The sequence below is a fragment of the Xyrauchen texanus genome, chromosome 35 (assembly GCF_025860055.1).
Source record: "Xyrauchen texanus isolate HMW12.3.18 chromosome 35, RBS_HiC_50CHRs, whole genome shotgun sequence".
NCBI lineage: Eukaryota > Metazoa > Chordata > Actinopteri > Cypriniformes > Catostomidae > Xyrauchen > Xyrauchen texanus.
In genome coordinates, this window is record NC_068310.1 from 2,732,143 (window position 1) to 2,755,418 (window position 23,276).

Genomic DNA, 23,276 nt, shown 5'->3' on the forward strand with positions numbered 1-23,276 from the left:
GGCTGCCTCTGTGACCTCGCCGTGAGACAAGCCAGTGGTTTCTAACCGATTCCTCCTCATACCCCTAGGTAGAAGGACAGAGCCAGGGAGCTGCTGGGATGGCATTCCCTCTTACAAAGGAAAGCTGCGACCGCAACGTAGCCATGTTCATTTTCTCGCAATGAGGACATGACCCATCCACAAATGCAGTCTCCACTTGGGAAGCACCCAGACACATAAGACAGCAATCATGGCCATCAGAAGCAGAGAGATAATGACCGCAACAAGGAATAACACACAAATTAAAAGACATCTTGAAAAAGACGCTTTCGTTAGTGCCACTCTCTTAGTAGGTAAATATTCTCTTTTAGGAGAATAAAGAGGAAAATCAGCTCTTTTACTGTTGAAGCACCCAGGGGTGATTCTCAACAACACCAATCTGAGAGAAGGAGAACCGCTGTAATGCGCCGTAGAATTAAACAGCTCATAAGAGCAAGAGATGAAAATGGCTTGGCAGAGTAGTTTCAGCTCAGTGAAATACAACCGCTCAGCTCCGAAGAAGAAATCTGAATGAGAGGCTGCATTTTACCTCCTTTTACACCCATATGTCAGGGGGAGTGGCATGCAAATTCCACTTGCCAATTTTCATTGGCATTTTCTCAAAAGATCACAGATAAATGGCTCTCCCAAGAGTGACCCCTAGTGTCACTTCATCGACACAACTTCGAGTGTGTGACAGAAGGGGAACTGATGCATTTACTAATGTTAACAAATACAGCCTAACTGTAAGGATTTAAGGATGTTTAAATAATTTTACTGGAAAACAATATATATATATATATATATATATATATATATATATATATATATATATATATATACAGTATATACAGTACTGTGCAAAAGTCTCTTTTGAGCATTATATTTTTCACAAAAACATTTGTCATTTGTCATTTTACATATTTAGCTTTTAGTGTATCAGAAGGAAATATACATTTTAGATTTCAACATTCTCTTTGCAAATAGAATGTAATAGATGAAGAACATGGAGCCCTACAACTGATGGTATGACCACCAACAAGCTCAGATATCAACATCATGAAGTCAGTCATGATGGTCAGTCATTTGAGTAAGACTAATTAGATAGAAGAACTGATGATTCCCTCTTTGCCAACAACCAAGATAGACTGTCCAAGTGTAATTAGGAGAACTGGCAATGGTGGTCACATCAAATATTATGGCATGCAAGGGCGGCACGGTGGTGCAGCGGTTAGCACTGTCACCTCACAGCAAGAAGGTCGTGGGTTCAAACCCTGGTTGCCCTGGCCTTTCTGTGTGGAGTTTGCATGTTCTCCCCGTGTCTGCGTGGGTTCTCTCCGGGTACTCCGGCTTCCTCCCACCATCCAAAAGACATGCAGGCTAGGTTAATTGATGTGGATGTGGATGTGGATGTGGAGGTGAGTGTGAGTGTATGTCTGTCTATGTGTGGCCCTGCGATGGACTGGCGACCTGTCCAGGGTGTCCCCGCCTTTCGCCCAATGTTAGCTGGGATAGGCTCCAGCCCCCCGCGACCCTGTACACAGGATAAGCGGTTGACGATGGATGGATGGATGGATATATGGCATGCTGCGGTTTAATTTTTTAGGACACTAACAGTGACCTTTGTGTCAAAGGTTTAAAAAAGTAGACCAAGGTCTTTAAACATCACCATGAAATAACAATGCATAAATGCCTATTATAAACCTATATCCTGTATGTTTACAGCTAATTTAATTTATTTTTGTTTTGACCACTTAGTTGTTATTTTATTATTTACAAGTTCTAAACCATTTGGTAATTTGGTAAATTTGTAATTGACATATTAAAAAAGATATCTCTCAAACCACATTATTTGTACAACAAGAGCAAGTCTGTTAACGAATCCCCTATTTAACTTAATTAATTAACCAAAAAAGATTCTACTTTGTGTTAGGGAAAGTACAGAAAGTACTAGATTATTCTAAATTATACCTAAGACCTACCATTAGAAATGTCATGATAACTCTGACTCATTGTCAGAGTTATCATGAGACTGTTTACACTTTACAGTGTAAATCATAATATATAACTTGTATTTGAGGCTTGATTTCAATAAATAAATAAATAGATAAAGTCTTGTACTGCAGGTGGTAAACACATGCACTGATACCGATGTCCCACGTGAAGATAAATCGTTGGCTGTGAGGTCTTCAACAGTTCACCAGCAGGATGTTGAGAAAACTCAAGCTCTCTTTAAAAATAAAAACTCCCCCTTATGTGTCTGAGGATCACAAAATTAGAACTTTTGAAGAATCTTTACACAGTGACCACAGCTGTCAAGCTCAAGATAGGGTACCATAAACATCATAAAATTAGTCCATATTAATTGTGCATTATAGTCTGTTGAAGTCAGGCTATAGATTTCAGTCATGACAACTCTTGGAAGAAGTTTAAAGATATGAAAAGTAGGTTGGTCTTGGCGAATCTGTGCTGAACAGTGCTGAAACTGCAAAGCAAGTAGAAAGACCACACACAGCAAAAAAAATGAATAAAACAACTTAACCTAAGCATCCTTAAATATGATTTTTTTTTTTTGAGAAACAAAAATTACATGATAATAAGTATTGTTTCAGAGAAATCTTACCAATTTTGGTGAGGTATTCTTAAAAAAGAAAAAAAGAATTAGTACTGAGAAAATAATTGTTTGCATTGTATCAGCATTGAGTGTTGACTGGCCAACATTACATGCTCAAAGGACCTATGAGCTGGCGCCATGTAGTTTCATGACTGAACTTAAAATAATGTGAAGAACAGACTGAATTTCAATATACCAAGTTAATGTAAGGCTTCAGAAGACTTTTATGGTTCTTATTGGAATTGTATTTATTTATTTGGCCCTTTTTGTAGCTTGACAGATCACTATGGGCTATCGTTAAGACTCTTTTCATTTTGTGCTCCATGGAACAAACGATATTCAGGTTGCTAACGTCATGATACATTTTTGGGTGAACTATTCCTGGTGATGTGTAACTCAAACCCAAGTCTGCCATTCAGAAGTTTTGCTACCAAATCACGTTTTAATTTCTTCTATTTTCTTTTTACGAGGTAGAAACATTTGCTTAGTTAAAAAGTGTCATAAAAATAATACGAGTGTGAAGAAATTTAACAAAATTACATTACGCGTTCCTTACACGTACCTAGGCAGTTTCGAGGTGAAATGTCCACTGTGTGGCGGTAAAAGTGAGTTACATTTTCTACCAAACAGATGAGATTTTAAAGTTTAGAGCTCTGTTGGTTAACCCTAACCCTAAACCTGAAACATAAATGAAAGTGTCATAAAAAAGCTAATGTAAGATGAAAATCAAAATTGCTGAAGAAAAAACATAATTTTGGCTCACGTGCTGACTCGTGTGCTTTTCAACCTGGTCTTTTGAATCGCAAATGAATGCTCAATCAGTTGAGCTACTGCACAATTTGCTCACACCTGAACAAGCTTGTAAATGTAGCTGATTATGTAATGCAAACATTAAAATGTATTTCCTTACGAGTCATGCATTATAGTAAAAGTGTTTAGAAGCCATAAGTTAGCAGTGTGTGAGGAACTGTGTTGTAGCGCCTCGATACTGCCACAATACGTATAATGAGCCACGTAAAAAATTATTTTGCAAAAATGTAGGTATAGTAACATAATTTTATTAGACCAGGTTGTCATAAGTGTGAGTAGTGTAATATCTTCTTGCAACCAGCATTCTTGTCATTACGAGACTTTAAGGCATATTCCTGATTTATGTCTTCTAAAGAATGCCAATGGATCTATTCCCCTAACATAACCATTTTCTTTTATGGTTGTGGTCAAACCGAAACAATCCCACTTCTTTAAATTGTCCTCATCACTCTCCCACTCTCTACAGGAAGTCGCTATGCATCTCGTTGGAGAGCTGACTGACTGCCACCTCGCTGTGGGTGGAGCCAATGAGGATGCGAGCTGTCCTCTGGGGTGTGATGTCCAGGAAATGTCCCATTCTGTCCTCTGGACAGTGTCTGCAGGACTGGTGGCTCTCATGCAGCCCATTAGATGCCCACGTGAGGTCACAATCTTCCTTTGTGTTCAGGTTTGGAAGGTTTGTGGCATCTTTCTGTTGACCCTCTGTCTGGCACACGCATGGACACAGTGTCCTCCTGAATTTTGTGGCTTCTCTGCACAGGGACTTGCGGAAGCTGGGCTTGAACACGAGGTAGACCATCGGGTTGTAGAGGGTGGATGACTTGGCAAACATGGCCGCCAAGGCAAATGCTATTGGAGGAACCAAATCTGGTTCACCAAAGGCCGCCCACATGGATACCACAGCATACGGGCTCCATGCCATCAGAAATCCTATACATACTGCCACTGATAGCTGTGTGCAGAGTAAAACAAACACCAACAGAGACAACAATATCAACAAACATCCGATAATAAAGCATTCACTTCACTAAATGAAAGACGAAAGAAATCTGGCAATGGATCAATGATGTGATGCTTGTTTATTTCTCTGACCGATGAAGTGTTTCTATAATTCATAAAAAAAGCAATTCATAAAAAAGGATAAACCTCTTCTATAAATAAAACGTTTTCAACTTGTGACCTAAAATTAATTTTGATATTTTTTATCAAATGTCTAGTACTTTCCTGAGAAAAAAATGAAGAAATTAAGTATAATTCTGAAAATCTTACCAATATACCTTTTTTATAAATTTTATTTCTTAAAGACTGCATGAAATCATTTAACATGCATGTCATTTACATCATACATCATGTAATTTGACCTATTATAACATGGAAAGTTTAGTTCATTTTGCCAAATTATATAATCCAGGGCTCGTCTACTGGTGTGGGCCAAATCTGGCCCACTAATCATCTTTTCTTGGCCCTCATACTGATTATTTAATAGAATGGCCTCGCTGTTGGAAATAACAGAGTGCTCTCTGCGTAAAACTCAGCATTCATAGGCGTGTTCAACAGCATTCAGTGGTGAGTTTAACAACGCTCAATGAGGCGTGCAATAGCATTCAGCCATCATTAGCTGTTCGGACCAGAGCGTGCGTTTAAGCTTTGCTGGCTATAGTTTAGTTACACTGCTCGTACCATTTAGGTGAGCATTTCATTTCACATATATTCCTTAGTTGTGTGGATTGCAGTCAAATCTATTGATAAACGATCACCAAATTTTAAAAAAATTGCGCAGAATAGTTTGCCTTCATTCAATATTCTTGAAGTGTTATACAGGCGTGTCTCATCTGTTCAGAGTCAGTAGCAAGGCTATTGAGAGCATCCTGAGCAGCTGCATCACTGCCTGGTTTGGGACTTCCACCGTTTTGGACCGCAAAGCCCTGCAGAGGATAGTGAGGACAGCTGAGAAGATCATCAGGGTCTCTCTTCCCTCCATCAAAGACATTTACAAAAAACACTGTATCCGCAAATCAACCAGTATTGTGGACGACCCCACACACCCCTCACACAAACTCTTTACCCTCCTGCCGTCTGGCAAGAGGTACCGAAGCATTCGGGCCCTCACGGCCAGACTGTGTAACAGCTTCTTCCCCCAAGCCATCAGACTCCTCAATACTCAGAGACTGGTTTGACACACACACACACACGTGTCCTGAGTTGCGCTTTAATTACTGTCACTTTATAACTGTCTGCGCATAGAACACTATCTCATAGTATGTTTACGTTTTTAGAAACTGTCATCTTTTTGCACTACTGTGTACTGGTCGGCGCTGCACTGTCTCTCACTGTGCCTATTGTCCTGTTCATTGTCAAAAATTTCTTGTACTGTCCCACACTTTATATAGGTATATAGGTATATTATATAGGTATTTTATTTAGTTGTGTAGTCTCATGTGGTCCTGTGTTTGTCCTATGTTGTTTTTATGTAGCACCATGGTCCTGGAGGAACGTTGTCTTGTTTTGCTGTGTACTGTACTAACTGTTATGGTTGAAACGACAATAAAAACCACTTGACTTGACTATTATCAGAATTTAAAAGAATACAAAGACGAAAACTAAATGTAAAAAATATTTTCATAAACTGAAAACTGAAGGGGAGGGTGGCGGCTTTCGAGGAAGCGTCATGTAGAAGGCTGGGGAGTTGGGATTCCTTTCATGGGAAATGGGGCAGCTATTTGTCATTTTTGGAGACCTCTCAGGGAGGGGCAGTGGAGAGAGATGTTTAGCTTTAAATGTGTGTGATTATTATTATTTATTTATTTTATTTTATGTCTATAATCATGTGTGATCAGGGTGGGGTTGGGGATTGGGAGACAGAGGGTTAATAGTGGGGGTTAAATGTTGATACTGTGTATATATTTAGCTTTTCTTTGTTATCTATATGAGTCAATAAAAAATAGCATGGGGGCATGGTTATTTGTTGTTCTGCGGGAGACAGAGAGAGCGGTAAGGCTTGTCACCTGGGACCTAATTATCTCTTACACCTATCTCTAATTATAGTGATGGCGGAGGGGGACCTGAAATGGCATGCTAGAGCATCAGGGTCCTGATCAGTGTCCCCACCTCCATCACCAGACATTGATCCTGGCAGTGCCCGGCTTCCCCGCAACCCTGACAGACCAGCCCTAGCTGGTCTTGCCAACATGGAGGAGAGCGAAGAGAGACATGGGTAGTAGGAGGGATGGAGAAGGGGAGGGGTTTGGGTGGGACTCCTCCCCTCTTCCGGGGAGCCAGAACAGGACGGAGGTGGGATAGATGAGGGGAGAGGGAGGAATGAGACACAGGGGGTGGAGAGAGAGAAGAGAGAGAAGAAAAACAATGCATCCCAGTGTCCTGGAAATGCTGCCATGTAGTCCTCTGCCAGCTGGATGGCCTCCTACAGCGATGCCGGGCGGTGGCACTGGACCCACTCGGATATTCCTCGAGGCAGCTGGGAGACAAAAAAACTCCACTACCACCAGATCGATGACATCCATGACGCCGCGGGTTCCCTCTGCCAGCAACCATTTCCGGACACAATCCAGGACCTGTTGGGCAAATGCAAACTGGCGGTCGTGCCTTCCGAAGTTCAGGGACCTGAAGAGCTGACGACATTGTTCGGGGCTACGACCTACCTGTTGCTGGATGGCTTTCCTCAGCTGCTGATAGTTAAGGAGACTGGTGGCAGGAAGATGTTGTGTCACTAGCTGTGCCTCCTCGGAGAGGGCGGGTCCCCTCACCCACTGGTTGGGGGACCCCTTCTATACCTCTGCCGTCTTTTCAAAAAAATCTAGGAAGGCATCTATGTTATCACTTGGCCCCATTCTCGTCAGAGACACAGGTGCGGTTGGCTCCGGGGGGGGTCGCAACACCAGCCCCCTTTCTGGCGATCAGGCTCCGGAATATCTGCCAGTCCTCCGCTTGTGCCTGGAGCAGGGCTTGGAACCGCTGTATTTACACATTGCACGGATAAGATAATTTGAGGTATAATTTTATTTTCCTGTCTGCTTACACTTTGGACAAAGAGAAGCGGTTGACTGTTCACTCGCACTGCATTCATAGCAAGACACCTTCCCCATTCCCGTGCAGCATTTTTGAAATGAGGGCACTCTGGCCGACTTCCATCCCCTTAAAACAATTTGTTTGCCGATCATGACACTGGATAGAACCCAACTTCTTATATGTTTATCATTTATATTTCTGACCGCCCCATCTCCTAAAGTACAGAGTCTAGGCCAAAATTAAATTTTAGTGACCAATACATCATACATGAAACTCTAAACCTTCAACCAAAATTATTGGATCTTAAAACATCTAGAGGGGGTCCAATAGAATCAATGTATAATCTTGAATTGCATAAGGCGCACCCTTGCATCTCTAGATGCAGACTTGATTTTTTTTTTACAGTCATTAGATCCAAGATGGCGGCGCGGTAGAATGCAGCGGCCACTCCGGATCCAAAATGGTACTATTTTTGTCACTTAGCCCGACTTTTACGGCACATGGACATCGGAGCCACCAGTTTTCGTGTCTACCATTGCCAGACACTGCTAAAATATAAGATTCATGCAACAACCAAGCTGCATGATGATCTGCAGGAGTTGCTACGCAAACTCGGCTTGCTACGGAGACCAGGGCTCCAGTCCTTGGTGTGGCCTGATGCCGGTGGCCGGTGGAGGGGACGTCGTAAGCAGTGTGCGAGGAAGCGAAAGCATGGCAAGAGGGCGGGGGTCCATGCTAGGCTAAAAACAAACCCTAGCCGGCCAGCTTTCCCGTTTATCCTGCTCTCAAATGTTTGCTCCCTGGACAATAAACTGGACTACATCCGACTCCAGCAGATGTGAGCATGAGCTTAGAGACTGCAGCGTCTTTGTTTTCATGGAGATGTGGCTCAGCGACAGAGTTCCGGACGCCACCATTCAGCTAGACGGGCTCACCTCGTTTCATGCCGAACAAAATACAGCTCAGTGCGGTAAGACTCGCGGTGGTGGCTTGTGTGTTTACATCAACACGGAATGGTGCAATAACTCTATGCTAGTCTCTAGTTACTGCTCATCACTGGTGGAGCTTGTGACTGTTAGATGCAGACATTTTTATTTACCACGGGAACTCACCACTGTTATTATAACCGGAGTTTACATTCCCCCCAGCACTAATGCTAAGGAAGCGTTCTGTGAAATGTATGAGGCTATGAGCGAACTGCAGAACGCTCACCCTGACGGACTGTTTATTGTCGCCGGAGATTTCAACCATGCAAATCTCAAGACAGTGCTCCCTAAATTCCATCAGTATGAGGACTTTGCAACAAGAGGGGCGAACACGCTTGAGCTTGTTTACACAAACATCCCAGGCACATACAGTGTGGAGTCCCGCCCCCACCTCGGGTACTCAGACCACATCTCTGTTATGCTAATTCCAGCATACCGACCGCTCGTCAGATGCACAAAACCGCTCCAGAAGCAGGTGAAAACCTGGCCAGCAGGAGCCATCTCTGCTCTTTAGGACTGTTTTGAATGTCAGACAACATCAGTTGCCTGTGACAAAGGTGCCTCCCTTCCAGATGCACTGAACAACTTCTACGCTAGGTTTGAAGCACAGAACTCTCTCTGCTCTGTCTTACCACGGCTGATGTGAGGAAAACTCTGCATAGAGTCAACCAACGGAAGACTGCAGAACAACATTCCTGGCAGAGTGCTCAGAGGATGTGCAGACCAGCTGGTAGATGTTCTTTCTGACATCTTCAACATCTCACTGAGCAGCGCCACTGGGAGACCTCAGTCAGTCCGGATCAGGAACAACATCACCACCACCACACTGAGCACTGGGGGCCCCCAGGGCTGTGTGCTCAGTACACTGCTGTTCACTCTGCTGACTCACGACTGTGCAGCAATGCACAGCTCGAACCACATCATTAAGTTCGCCGATGACACGACCACGGTGGGTCTCATCAGCAAGAACGACGAGTCAGCATACAGAGAGGAGGTGCAGCATCTAACGGACTGTTGTAGAGCCAACAACCTGTGGACAAAACAAAAGAGATTGTTTTTGACTTTAGGAGAACACAGATTAACTGCTCTCCGCTGAACATTGAAGGCTCCTCTGTGGAGATTGTCAAGAGCACCAAATTCCTTGGTGTTCTCCTTGTGGAGAACCTCACCTGGTCCCTCAACAACAGCTCTATTACCAAGGAAAGCCCAGCAGCGTCTCTACTTTCTTCGAAGGCTAAGGAAAGCACATCTCCCACCCCCCATTCGGGGGTTCAGCCCTCACGGCCAGACTGTTTAACAGCTTCTTCCCCCAAGCCTTCAGACTCCTAAATACTCAGAGACTGGACTGACACACACACACACGTGTCCTGAGTTGTACTTTAATTATTGTCACTTTAGGCCTGGCTGCTACCTCAATAACTGCTATGTGCATAGAACACTATCTCATAGTATGTTATGTTTACACTTGGCATTTTTAGAAACTGTCATCTTTTTGCACTACTGCGTCTCTCACTCTGCCTATTGTCCTGTTAATTTTCAGTAATTTATTGTACTGTACATTTATTGTACTGCACCTGTTTGCACGTGCACTTTATATACTGTAGGTATGTTATTTGGTCTGTGTAGTCTCATGTTGTTCTGTGTTTGTCCTATGTTGTTTTATGTAGCACCATGGTTCTGGAGGAACATTGTCTCGTTTCACTGTGTACTGTACTAACTGTATTCCTTTCTTCCCGGAGGTGCATGATGAGCTGACGACTGCATGGAGAGCACCCCTCTCCACTCGTCACAAAACCCCTCGCTCATCCACTCTCACTACCCTCGATGGTGGAGCGGCCCACGGGTACACGGCGATTCCCAAGGTGGATAGGGCGGTTGCGATCAAACTATGCCCCGAGAACGCCGCCATCTGGTGGGGTTGCCCTGTGCTCCCCTCCAAGGTCTGTAGGACGATGTCATCATTGGCCGCCAAAGCCTACAGCGCCACCGGACAGGCCGCTTCCACCCTGCATGCCATGGCCCTCCTGCAAGTCCACCAGGCCAAGGCACTCAAAGATATGCACAAGGTCCTGATCCCGATGTGCTGCAGGAACTGCACTCAGTGACCGACCTCGCCCTCAGGGCCACGAAGGCCACAGCGCAGTCACTCCGGCAGGTGATGGTCACATTTGGCCTACTTGGAATCTACTCCCCCAGGTTATTGTTATAAACATGAGCCACGTCTAAAGGGTCGAGGAGGAGGTGTTGCTACAATTTAGAGTGAAGTTTTTGCTGTTACTCAGAGGACAGGATATAAATGTAAGTCTTTTGAACTAATAATGCTTAATTTGACACAGTCAGATATAAATAAAAAATCTCTGTCAGCTTTTGTCCTTGCTACAATGTATAGATCACCCGGGCCTTATTCTGATTTCCTTGGTGAATTTGCTAATTTGTATCAGATCTTGTAGTTACTGTAGATAGAGCTTTAATTGTTGGTGACTTCAACATTCACATAGATAATGAAAATGATACATTGGGATTAGTATTTATCGATATTCTCAACTCTCTTGGATTCAGACAAAATGTAACAGGACCAACTCATTGCCATAATCATACGCTAGATTTAATTCTGTCATATGGAGTTGATGTTGATAATATAGAAATTCTGCAGCAGAGCGATGACATCTCGGATCATTACCTCGTCTCTTGTATGCGGCAATCAGCTAATGTTACTCAATCTACACGACGCTATCGTTCAGGTAGAACTAATCGACCACTAAAGATAGCTTCACTAATAATCTTCCAGATCTATCTCATACACTCAATAATCCCCAAAGCCCAGAAAAATTTGATGAAATAACAAAAATATAAATGCAGTCTTCTCTAGTACTCTTGATATTGTCGCCCCACTTTGATTAAAGAAAATTTAAGAAATAAGCCCTGCACCATGGTACGATGATCACACTCCTGCTCTCAAGAGAGCAGCTCGGAAAATGGAGCGCATGTGGAAAAATACAAAATTATAAGTATTTTGTGGTGCATGGAAGGATAGTGTCTGTAGATACAGACTGGCACTAAAAGCTTCCAGGTCAGCATATTTTAGTAAACTCATAGAAAATAACCACAATAATCCTAGATGTTTATTCAGTACTGTGGTGGCGTAGTGGTTAAAGCACAGGGCTGTTAATCAGAGGGTCAGAGGTTCTAACCCCACAGCCACCACCATTGTGTCCTTGAGCAAGGCACTTAACTCCAGGTTGTTCCGGGGGGATTGTCCCTGTAATAATTGCACTGTAAGTCGCTTTGGATAAAAGCGTCTGCCAAATGCATAAATGTAAATGTAAGCACAAGAGCAATGACTTCATGAATTTCTTTACAGATAAAATTGAAATAATCAGAAATAAAATTGGAATTATGCAATCATCTGTCATAGCACCACATAAAACAGTGTCTAATAATTTTCCTCACGTGCAACTTCAATCCTTCTCTGTCATAATTCATGAAGAGCTAACAAAACTTCGAAACATCAAAAGCCACACCATGTTTGTTAGATCCTATACCAACTAAGCTCTTAAAAGAGGTATCCCCTGTAATCTCAGAACCTCTTCTTAATATGATTAACTCCTCGCTATGCTTAGGACATGTCCCAAGAAACTTTAAAATGGCAGTTATCAAACTGCTTATTAAGAAGCCACAACATGATCCTAGAGAACTGGCTAATAATAGACGGATTTCAAATCTCCCATTTATGTCAAAAATACTAGAAAAGGTAGTATCCTCCCAAATATGTTCATTTCTACAGAGAAATAGTATATACAAAGAATTTCAGTCAGGATTTAGGCCTCATCAACGTACAGAGACTGCACTTATCAGAGTTACAAATGACTTGCTCTTATCAACTGATCGCAGCAGCATTTCTCTTCTAGTGCTTTTAGATCTTAGTGCTGCATTCGACACGATAGATCACGACATTCTCTTGAATAGGCTAGAGAATTATGTTGGCATTTGTGGAGTTGCATTTGCATGGTTAAGGTCATATTTAGCAGACCGCTGATCCAAGATGGCGGCGCGGTAGCACGCAGCGGCCACTCCGGATCCACAATGGTGCTATTTTTGTTAAAAAAGCCCGACTTTTGCAACACATGGACATCGGAGCAACCAGTGTTCGTGTCTACCATCGCCAGACACTACTCAAATATAAGACTCATGCAAAAACCAAGCTGCATGATGACCTGCAGGAGGCGCTACGCGTACTCGGCTTGCTGCGGAGACCAGGCCTCCAGCCCTCGGCGTCGCCTGATGCCGGTGGCCGGGGGAGAGGACGTCGTAAGCGGTGTGCGAGAAAGCGGAAGCGCGGAAAGAGGGCGGGGGTCCATGCTAGGCTAAAAACAAACCCTAGCCGGCCGGCTCTCCCGTCTATCCTGCTCTCAAATGTTTGCTCCCTGGACAATAAACTGGACTATATCCGACTCCAGCAGGCTACGCAGCGTGAGTTTAGAGACTGCTGCGTCTTTGTTTTCACGGAGACGTGGCTCAGCGACAGAGTTCCGGATGCCGCCATTCAGCTAGACGGGCTCGCCTCGTTTCGTGCCGACAGAAATACAGCTCTCTGCGGTAAGACTCGCGGTGGTGGCTTGTGTGTTTACATCAACACGGAATGGTGCAAGAACTCTATGCTAGTCTCTAGTTACTGTTCATCGCTGTTGGAGCTTGTGACTGTTAGATGCAGACCTTTTTATCTACCACGGGAATTCACCACTGTTTGCATAACCGGAGTTTACATTCCCCCAGCGCTAACGCTAAGGAAGCGCTCTGTGAACTGTATGGGGCTATGAGCGAACTGCAGAACGCTCACCCCGACGGACTGTTTATTGTCGCCGGAGATTTCAACCATGCAAATCTCAAGACAGTGCTCCCTAAATTCCATCAGTATGTGGACTTTGCAATGAGAGGGGCGAACGCGCTTGATCTTGTTTACACAAACATCCCAGGCGCGTACCGGGCGGAGCCCCGCCCCCACCTCGGCTACTCAGACCACATCTCTGTTATGTTAATTCCAGCATACAGACCGCTCGTCAGACGCACAAAACCGCTTCAGAAGCAGGTGAAAACCTGGCCAGCAGGAGCCATCTCTGCTCTTCAGGACTGTTTTGAGTGTACTGACTGGCACATGTTCAGGGAGGCTGCAACATATGGCGATTCTACCAACTTGGAGGAATACACAGCATCAGTGACCAGCTACATCAGCAAGTGCATTGATGATGTCACTTTCTCCAAGACCATCACCACACGCTCCAACCAGAAGCCGTGGATGACTGCGGAGGTGCGCACGCTGCTGAGGTCCTGAGACTCCGCCTTCAGAGCAGGCGATAAGGCAGCCCTAAGAACAGCTAGGGCCAAACTGTCACGGGCAATCAGAGAGGCAAAGCGCGCACACGCCCAGAGAATCCACAGTCACTTCCAGGACAGCGGTGACACGCGGTGCATGTGGCAGGGCATCCAGGCCATCACCAACTACAGGACAACATCAGTTGCCTGTGACAAAGATGCCTCCCTTCCAGATGCGCTGAACGACTTCTACGCTCGGTTTGAAGTGCAGAACGACGTGATGGCGAAGAAGTCCACCCCTCCTCCCAACGACCAGGTGCTCTGTCTTACCACGGCAGATGTGAGGAAAACTCTACGTAGAGTCAACCCACGGAAGGCTGCTGGACCAGACAACATTCCTGGCAGAGTGCTCAGAGGATGTGCAGACCAGCTAGCAGATGTTCTTACCGACATCTTCAACATCTCTCTGAGCAGCGCCGTTGTTCCAACGTGCTTCAAGGCCACCACCATCATCCCCATGCCAAAGAAGTCTTCAGTGTCCTGCCTCAACGACTACCGTCCCGTCGCACTTACACCCATCATCATGAAGTGCTTCGAGAGGCTCGTCATGAGGCAGATTAAGACCCAGCTGCCCCCTCACTAGACCCACTGCAGTTTGCGTATCGTTCAAACCGTTCAATGGACGATGCCATCACCACAACCCTCCATCTGGCCCTCACCCACCTAGACAATAAGGACTCATACGTTCGAATGCTGTTCATAGATTTCAGCTCAGCATTCAACACAATCATTCCCCAGCACCTGATTGGAAAGCTGAACCTGCTGGGCCTGGACACCTCCCTCTGCAACTGGATCCTGGACTTCCTGACTGGGAGACCTCAGTCAGTCCGGATCGGGAACAGCATCTCCACCACCACCACACTGAGCACTGGGGCCCCCAGGGCTGTGTGCTCAGTCCACTGCTGTTCACTCTGCTGACTCACGACTGTGCAGCAATGCACAGCTCGAATCACATCGTCAAGTTCGCCGATGACGCGACCGTGGTGGGTCTCATCAGCAAGAACGACGAGTCAGCATACAGAGAGGAGGTGCAGCGGCTGACGGACTGGTGTAGAGCCAACAACCTGTCCCTGAATGTCGACAAAACAAAAGAGATGGTTGTTGACTTTAGGAGAGCACAAGGTGAACACACTCCGCTGAACATCGACGGCTCCTCTGTGGAGATCGTCAAGAGCACCAAATTCCTTGGTGTTCACCTGGCGGAGAAACTCACCTGGTCCCTCAACACCAGCTCTATCACCAAGAAAGCCCAGCAGCGTCTCTACTTTCTTCGAAGGCTGAGGAAAGCACATCTCCCAACCCCCATCCTCACTACATTCTATAGAGGGACTATTGAGAGCATCCTGAGCAGCTGCATCACTGCCTGGTTTGGGACTTGAACCGTTTCGGACCGCAAAGCCCTGCAGAGGATAGTGAGGACAGCTGAGAAGATCATTGGGGTCTCTCTTCCCTCCATCAAAGACATTTACAAAAAACACTGTATCCGCAAAGCAACCAGCATTGTGGACGACCCCACACACCCCTCACACAAACTCTTTACCCTCCTCCCGTCTGGCAAGAGGTACCGAAGCATTCGGGCCCTCACAGCCAGACTGTGTAACAGCTTCTTCCCCCAAGCCATCAGACTCCTCAATACTCAGAGACTGGTTTGACACACACGTGTCCTGAGTTGCACTTTAATAACTGTCACTTTATAACTGTCTGCTACCTCAATAACTGCTATGTGCATAGAACATTATCTCATAGTATGTTACATTTTTAGAAACTGTCATCTTTTTGCACTACTGAGTACTGGTCGGCACTGCACTGTCTATTGTCCTGTTCATTGTCAGTAATTTGTTGTACTGTCCTGTACTTTTTGCACATGTTTGCACGTGCACTTTATATAGGTATATATAGGTAGTTTATATAGGTATTATTTCGTTGTGTAGTCTCATGTGGTCCCATGTTGGTCCTTTGGTGTTTTTATGTAGCACCATGGTCCTGGAGGAACGTTGTCTCGTTTTGCTGTGTACTGTACTAACTGTATATGGTTGAAACGACAATAAAAACCACTTGACTTGACTTGACCGCTGCCACTTAGTCTATGTAAATGAGGAATTGTCAAACCAAACAAAAGTAAAATATGGAGTGCCACAGGGATCAGTTTTAGGGCCTCTGCTTTTCTCCATGTATATGCTTCCCCTGGGAGATATTATCAGGAATCGTGGAATAAGTTTCCACTACTATGCCGACAATACACAACTTTATATTTCTTCAAAACCTGATGAGATTTCACAATTCTCGAAATTAGCAGAGTGTATCAATGAAATAAAAGATTGGATGGCCAGAAATTTCCTTCTACTCAATTATGACAAAACAGAGGTACTAATTATTGGACCAAAAAACCCTAATAATAAGCCACTACAATATAATTTGACTCTTGATGGATATACTGTTACATCATCTTCAACAGCGAATAACTTAGGTGTTATATTTGATACCAATCTGTCTTTTGAAAATCAAATTACCAAATTTTGTAGAACAGCATTCTTCCACCTAAGAAATATTGCAATAATTAAGGCATATGCTCACTGTTGCCGAAAAATGAATGAATGCAATCATGACCTCAAGACTAGATTATTGTAATGCATTACTGGGAGGATGTCCAGCAAGATCAATAAATAAACTTCAATTGGTTAAAACTGCAGCAGCCAGAGTGCTAACAAAAACCAAGAAATATGATCATATTAGCCCCATTTTATCATCGTTACATTGGCTACCTGTTAAATTCTGTATTAATTTTAAAATTCTGTTAACTACGTACAAAGCTTTGAATGGTCTAGCTCCGCAGTAGTTAAGTGACCCTCTACCATGCTATATTCCATCACGTTCATTACGATCGCAAAATTCTGGCCTGTTAATAGTTCCTAGAATATCAAAATCCACAAAAGGAGGTATATCCTTTTCATATTTGGCTCCTAAACTATGGAATAGTCTCCCTAACACTGTTCGAGATTCAGACACACTCCCTCAGTTTAAGTGTAGACTAAAGACTCATCTATTTAGCCAGGCATACACCTAATTTATCCTCCAACCCATATTTAGGCTGTTTTAGTTGGGTCTGCCGGAACCAGAAACCAGAAATATTGATCATTATTTATAACTGCAATAAATTGAATGGCATCTATGCTTATATTATTTTATTTGTTTCCCTGTCTCAACCTCGGGACTCCTATTCTGAGGTCACCAGAACCGTCTGGATCCAGCACCATTCCTGCTTCGTGTTGGAGTCAACTGCTACATGTCGCTGAATGATGATAACTAAATGCAGCCGGTGCCAGCCAAACATCACTTCAGTCTATTATGATGGACTTCAGAGGATGAACTGATGCCAACTCCAACCATAAGACATGGGATACTTCATATGCCATTGTCTGAACCATGGATTTAGGATGGACCACACCGAACCTCACCGAAATTATTAGGTTGAACTGCGTTTCACATCCCTGATTTCTGCCTGCAACACCTCGGTCTATTGATGGACTACGATCTTAAAATGGAATGCATAGACTAACAATAGCCAACAAAAGCCTTCATCAGCCAATTAACAAGGACAATTGCACCTATGTGAACTTCTGTAGTTAATCCAGGATGGACTTCAAAGACATTGTTCATTAATCTTACAGTTCAAACAAAATCGATGTTTAAACACTGACCCTTAACACTTACTTAGTTTAATCATTTTAAACCATGATATTAACTATACATAAGTAATATTTACATTATATTCATGATGTTGGCCAGAGGGGATCTGGCCCCCACAGTGAGTCTGGTTTATCCCAAGGTTATTTTTCTCCATTAATCAACATCTTATGGAGTTTTGTGTTCCTTGCCACAGTCGCTTTCAGCTTGCTCACTGGGGTTATAAATACAATTATTATTTAATTACTTATTTTTAAACACAATAAACAATGGTATTTTATCTAATTACACAATTATGATTCATCGACAGCTTTACAGAAGTTCAGGCATTAACAGACGATAAAACTGTAATGTCTATCTGTAAAGACATTACAGTTTTATCGTTTGTTAATGCCTGAACTTCTGTAAAGCTGCTTTGAAATGATGTGTGTTGTGAAAGGCGCTATATACAAATAAAATTGACTTGACTTGACTTTTGGTTCAGGAATGTCATCTGTGGCTGAACTTGGTCGAGATGCGAAAGACGGACAAGACACACTTCCTCGACGCCCCTGTCTCCCAGTTCGGCCTCTTCGAGGACTTCGCCCAGCAGTTCTCCACGGTGAAAAAGCAGACGGAGGCCACACATCCTGCCCCTCCGCAAACCTGCCGCTACGGGCCAAGCCGCATCCGCTCGCCGAGGGTGAGAGGCAAGTGCTTCGAGTCTTTTCTCAGCACCAGAGCCTCGGGACACACCTTTGCCTCTCGATGCCGTACTAACTGCTCCCCCCCGCTGCTCCGCCCCACCGGGTATGTCAAAAATAATCGTCCCGTTAGTGCCCCTAGCACGGAGCTTGGATGCATGGCTTTCACTTCCTAACCCGTCACGCTGGCTGGCCAGGACCACCCAACTCGGTTACGCAATTCAGTTTGCCATACCCCACCCCACCACCCCCACTCCGCTTTACCGCAGTACACGGCGAACATGCCAAATCCCTGCACGCGGAAATCGCGACCCTCATAGAAGTCCTCAAAGACGCGATAGAGCCTGTCCCTCCAACCGAGATGAAGAGGGTTTCTACAGCCCTTACTTCATCATACCCAAGAAAGGCGGCGGCTTACGACCAATCTTGGACTTGCGAGTTTTCAACCGCAAGTCCAACATGCAAGTTGTGTTCTTTGACACAATGTCAAAGTGAGCCACAGACAGGGAACGTATAGGTTACGGATGTAACCTCCGGTTCCTGATGGAGGGAACGAGACGTTGTGTCCTCCCAGCCATGTCGCTGAGCCGAGCCACTGTTGTGGCCAGACCATTTCCGGCTCCTCAGAAAAATCCGGAATGAAACAGTTATATTTCCCTACCTTTATACCCGTATGTCCGGAGGACAATATTGTAGCAGGTAGTTTAATTTTGGAATACAGTTCATTTTAATAACATTAACCCTACCAATCATAGATATAGATAAATATAGATGTAATGAAGCCCACCTTCCCACATCACTCGAAATATTGCTTGGAATAAAATACCCAAATAATGAATGCCCTGTTTGGGCTAATGGAAGGTGCCTGGCTGAAAAGCCGTTATCGGGCTGTACACTGTCAGAACTTTACTGAATCGGTTAGCCAAATTCTTCGCAATATTTTAACATCTAGCTGGATCAGGGAAATTGCACGGTACCCCTTGCTTGCATCTTGTTTGGCCGAAGATTTCCATTCATTAATGATTCCATATAAACTCAAGTGAATGTTCAGTCAGTCGACCATTAGGCTATAACGTAAGTACCACAACATGACTCACTCCATTGACTTTATGAAGGACATCGCTTGCTGTGGACATCTAAATATTTTATGGCCATCCTTAGCATCTATTCTCAATTTGTCTGGGAACATCAGTGCAAAAGCAACCTTCCACTGATGTAAGAGTTTCTTGCATTCCTTAAATCGATCACGTTTTTCTCTGGTCGAATTTGCAAAGTCTGAGAACAAGAAAATTCTGTGGTTCTTCCAAAAAAAGCCTTCCTTTACTCCTCGCCAAGTGCAACACAAGATCTAAGATCGGATGATCTCAGAAATTTGGCAAGAATTGATTGGGGCCTGTCGCCTCCAGCGTATCGCCGAACCAGAAATGTGAGCTCGCTCGATTTCCAGCTTATGGCCTGTTATGTCAAGCAGATTTGGAAAGAGCCCATCCAGGAATTTCACCATATCCTGACCCTCTTTGGCTTCAAGAATTCAGATGATTCAGACGTTATTCTACCACTTACTGCTCTCCATGTCTTCGAATTTCTCCCAGATGCACTCCAAATCCGCCTTAGTCGCTAGCGGATTAGCAGCTAATTCCCCCTCCGATGACTCCAGATAATCGTTCCTTGATTCTGTTAGGGTTACCTTGTCTTGTTTTACCGTTGCCCCTTTGGTTTCCATTTTTGTCCCTTTTGTTTTCCATAGGTACACTTTTGTCCCTTGTTTAGCTCCACTGTCTCACTAGTCTATTGTTAAAAGAACTACACTTCCCAGTATCCACCTGTCATCATCACTGCCATTTTGTGTCATTGTTCACACCTGTTTATTATTTGTAATCATCCTGTCCTTGTGTATTTATATCCTGGTTTTTGGTTTAGTCCTTGTCTTTCGTTGAATGATGTTAGCCCGGTGTGTGTTCCCTGCCTGTGTTTTCGGTGTTGTGTTTATTTCCCCATTGTGGGTTTTCCTTTGTGTTTTTTGTGTTCTAATAAAGTAAAGCTGCACTTAGATCCGCTCTCCTCGTCTGCCTTCGCTGTCTGCATTCGTAACAGAACGAAAGAACCACCACATGGATCTAGCAGCTTGCTCGGCGAATTACCAGCTCCTTTGCCTCAGGCAGGAGGACCGCCCTTTAGAGGACCACGTCCTAGATTTTCTGGAGCTGGCACGCATCTCTGACTTCCCCGACTACGCTGTGGTGGCATTCTTCCGGGGTAACTTACATGAGTCTCTGAGGGAACTGTTGCCGCCGGCGAATGGTTGCTGGATACTCCTCAGCTTCGTGGAGGAGACCTTGCGAGTCAGCGGATCGCCGCTCACTGTGGACGTACGGGAGGATGATGCTGCCACTCCTCCCACAGTGTTGGTACTCCATTCGCCCATGGTTCGTCCCTTCACGCCTGCCCCAGTCTGCGAGCCAGAGCCCTCGTCTGCTCCGGTCAGCGAGCCAGAGCCAGAGCCTGCCCCGGTCTGCGAGCCAGAGTCCTCGTCAGCTACGGTCAGCGAGCCAGAGCCAGAGCCTGCCCCGGTCTGCGAGCCAGAGCCCTCGTCAGCTACGGTCAGCGAGCCAGAGCCCTCGCCTGCCCCGGTCTGCGAGCCAGAGCCCTCGTCAGCTACGGTCAGCGAGCCAGCGCCCACGCATGTCACTGTGAGCGAGCCTGTCACCTCAGAAGTCAGTGAGCCAGTGCCTGTCGCTTCAGAGGTCAGTGAGCCAGCGCCTGTAGCCTCGACAGTCCCTGAGCCAGCGCCTGTAGCCTCGACCGTCCCTGAGCCAGCGCCTGTAGCCTCGACCATCCCCGAGCCAGCGCCTGTAGTCTCAACCGTCCAAGAGCCAGCGCCAGTGGTCATGCCCGTCCAAGAGTCAGCGCCTCTCGAGCCTCCCAAGGCTCCTCCTCCCGAGCTTTCCAGAGCTCCGCCTTCCGAGCTTTCCAGAGCTCTGCCTTCCGAGCTTTCCAGAGTTCCGCCTTCCGAGCTTTCCAGAGCTCCGCCTCCTGAGCTTCCTAGAGCTCTGCCACCCGAGCTTCCTAGAGCTCCGCCTCCCGAGCTTCCTAGAGCTCCGCCTTCCGAGCCTCCCAAACTTTCCAGAGCTCCGCCTTCCGAGCTTTCCAGAGCTCTGCCTTCCGAGCTTTCCAGAGCTCCGCCTCTCGAGCTTCCTAGAGCTCCGCCTTCCGAGGCTCCCGAGCTTTCCAGAGCTCCGCCTTCCGAGCTTTCCAGAGCTCCGCCTTCCGAGCTTTCCAGAGCTCCACCTCCCGAGCCTCCTACGGCTCTGCTCCCAGAGACTCCCGAGCCTTCTAGGGCTCCGCCTCTCAAGCCTCTCGAGCCTCCCAGGGCTCCGCCTCTCAAGCCTCTCGAGCCTTCCAGGGCTCCGCCTCTCAAGTCTCTCGAGCCTTCCAGGGCTTTGCTCCTCCAGCCTCTCAAGCTTACCAGGGCTCCGCCTCTCAGGCCTCTCGAGCCTTCCAGGGCTCCGCCTCTCGAGCCTTCCAGGGCTCCGCCTCCCAAGCCTCTTGAGCCTTCCAGGGCTCCGCCTCCCAAGCCTCTCGAGCCTTCCAGGGCTCTGCCTCCCAAGCCTCTCGAGCCTTCCAGGGCTCCGCCTCCAGAGCCTCTCAAGTCTTCCACGGCCCTTCTCCCTGAGCCTCCTACGGCTCCACCTCCAGAGCCTCCTACGGCTCCGGCCCCAAAGCCTCCTGAGCCTCCAGAACTTCCCACGGCTCTGCCTCCTGAGTCTCCTACGGCTCCGCCTCCCGAGCCTCCTACGGCTCCGCCTCCAGAACCTCCCGAGCCTCCTACGGCTCCGCCTCCAGAGGCTCCTGTGGCTCAGGCCCCAGAGACTCCAGAGCCTTCCTCAGCTCCGCCTCCTGAGCCTTCCTCAGCTCCGTCCTCAGAGCCTTCCAGGCCTCCTGACCCGGCCCCTGTCCTGTGGCCTCCTCCCAGGCCTCCTGACCCGGCCCCTGTCCTGTGGCCTCCTCCCAGGGCCCCTGACCCTGTTCCTGACCTGTGGCCTCCTCCCAGGCCTCCTGACCTGGCCCCTATCCTGTGGCCTCCTCCCAGACCCCCTGACCCAGTTCCCGTCCTGTGGCCTCCTCCCAGGCCTCCTGACCCGGCCCCTGTCCTGTGGCCTCCTCCCGGGCCCCCTGACTCAGTCCCTGTCCTGTGGCCTCCTCCCAGGCCTCCTGAACCTGCCCCTGTCCGGTGGCCTCCTCCCAGGGCCCCTGACCCTGTTCCTGACCTGTGGCCTCTTCCCAGGCCCCTGACCCTGTTCCTGTCCAGTGGCCTCCTTCCCGGTCCCCCAGACCTATCCTTGCCCTGTGGCCAGCCCCCAGACCACCTGAACCTGTCCTTGCCCTCTGTGCCCCCTTGGACTTCCTGCCTGCCCTCTGTGCCCCCTTGGACTTCCTGCCTGCCCCTCGTTGCCCCCTGGACTGTCTGTCTGCCCCTCGTTGCCCCCTGGACTGTCTGTCTGCCCCTCGTTGCCCCCTGGACTGCCTGTCTGCCCTTCGTTGCTCCCCTTGGTCTGTCTGCCAACCACAAGCTTCCCCCCCAGTCAATGAACATTTGTTCTTTCTGTTTTTTGTTTTGTCACTTTTTGATCATCTGGAATCCGATCCTTGAGGGGGGGGCTATGTTAGGGTTACCTTGTCTTGTTTTACCGTTGCCCATTTGGTTTCCATTTTTGTCCCTTTTGTTTTCCATAGGTACACTTTTGTCCCTTGTTTAGCTCCACTGTCTCACTAGTCTATTGTTAAAAGAACTACACTTCCCAGTATCCACCTGTCATCATCACTGCCATTTTGTGTCATTGTTCACACCTGTTTATTATTTGTAATCATCCTGTCCTTGTGTATTTATATCCTGGTTTTTGGTTTAGTCCTTGTCTTTCGTTGAATGATGTTAGCCCGGTGTGTGTTCCCTGCCTGTGTTTTCGGTGTTGTGTTTATTTCCCCATTGTGGGTTTTCCTTTGTGTTTTTTGTGTTCTAATAAAGTAAAGCTGCACTTAGATCCGCTCTCCTCGTCTGCCTTCGCTGTCTGCATTCGTAACAGATTC

General features: G+C 46.4%; 1 protein-coding gene across 1 annotated transcript in view; it reads right to left on the reverse strand.

The window, feature by feature from the left end:
• Positions 1–3,902: 3,902 nt before the first annotated feature.
• LOC127628677 (opsin-5-like) overlaps positions 3,903–23,276 on the reverse strand; it is a 77,229-nt gene continuing 57,855 nt past the window's right edge. Inside the window, exon 5 of the mRNA XM_052105466.1 lies at positions 3,903–4,394. Coding sequence (XP_051961426.1) covers positions 3,903–4,394 — 492 coding nt within the window. The remainder of the gene's footprint in view (positions 4,395–23,276) is intronic.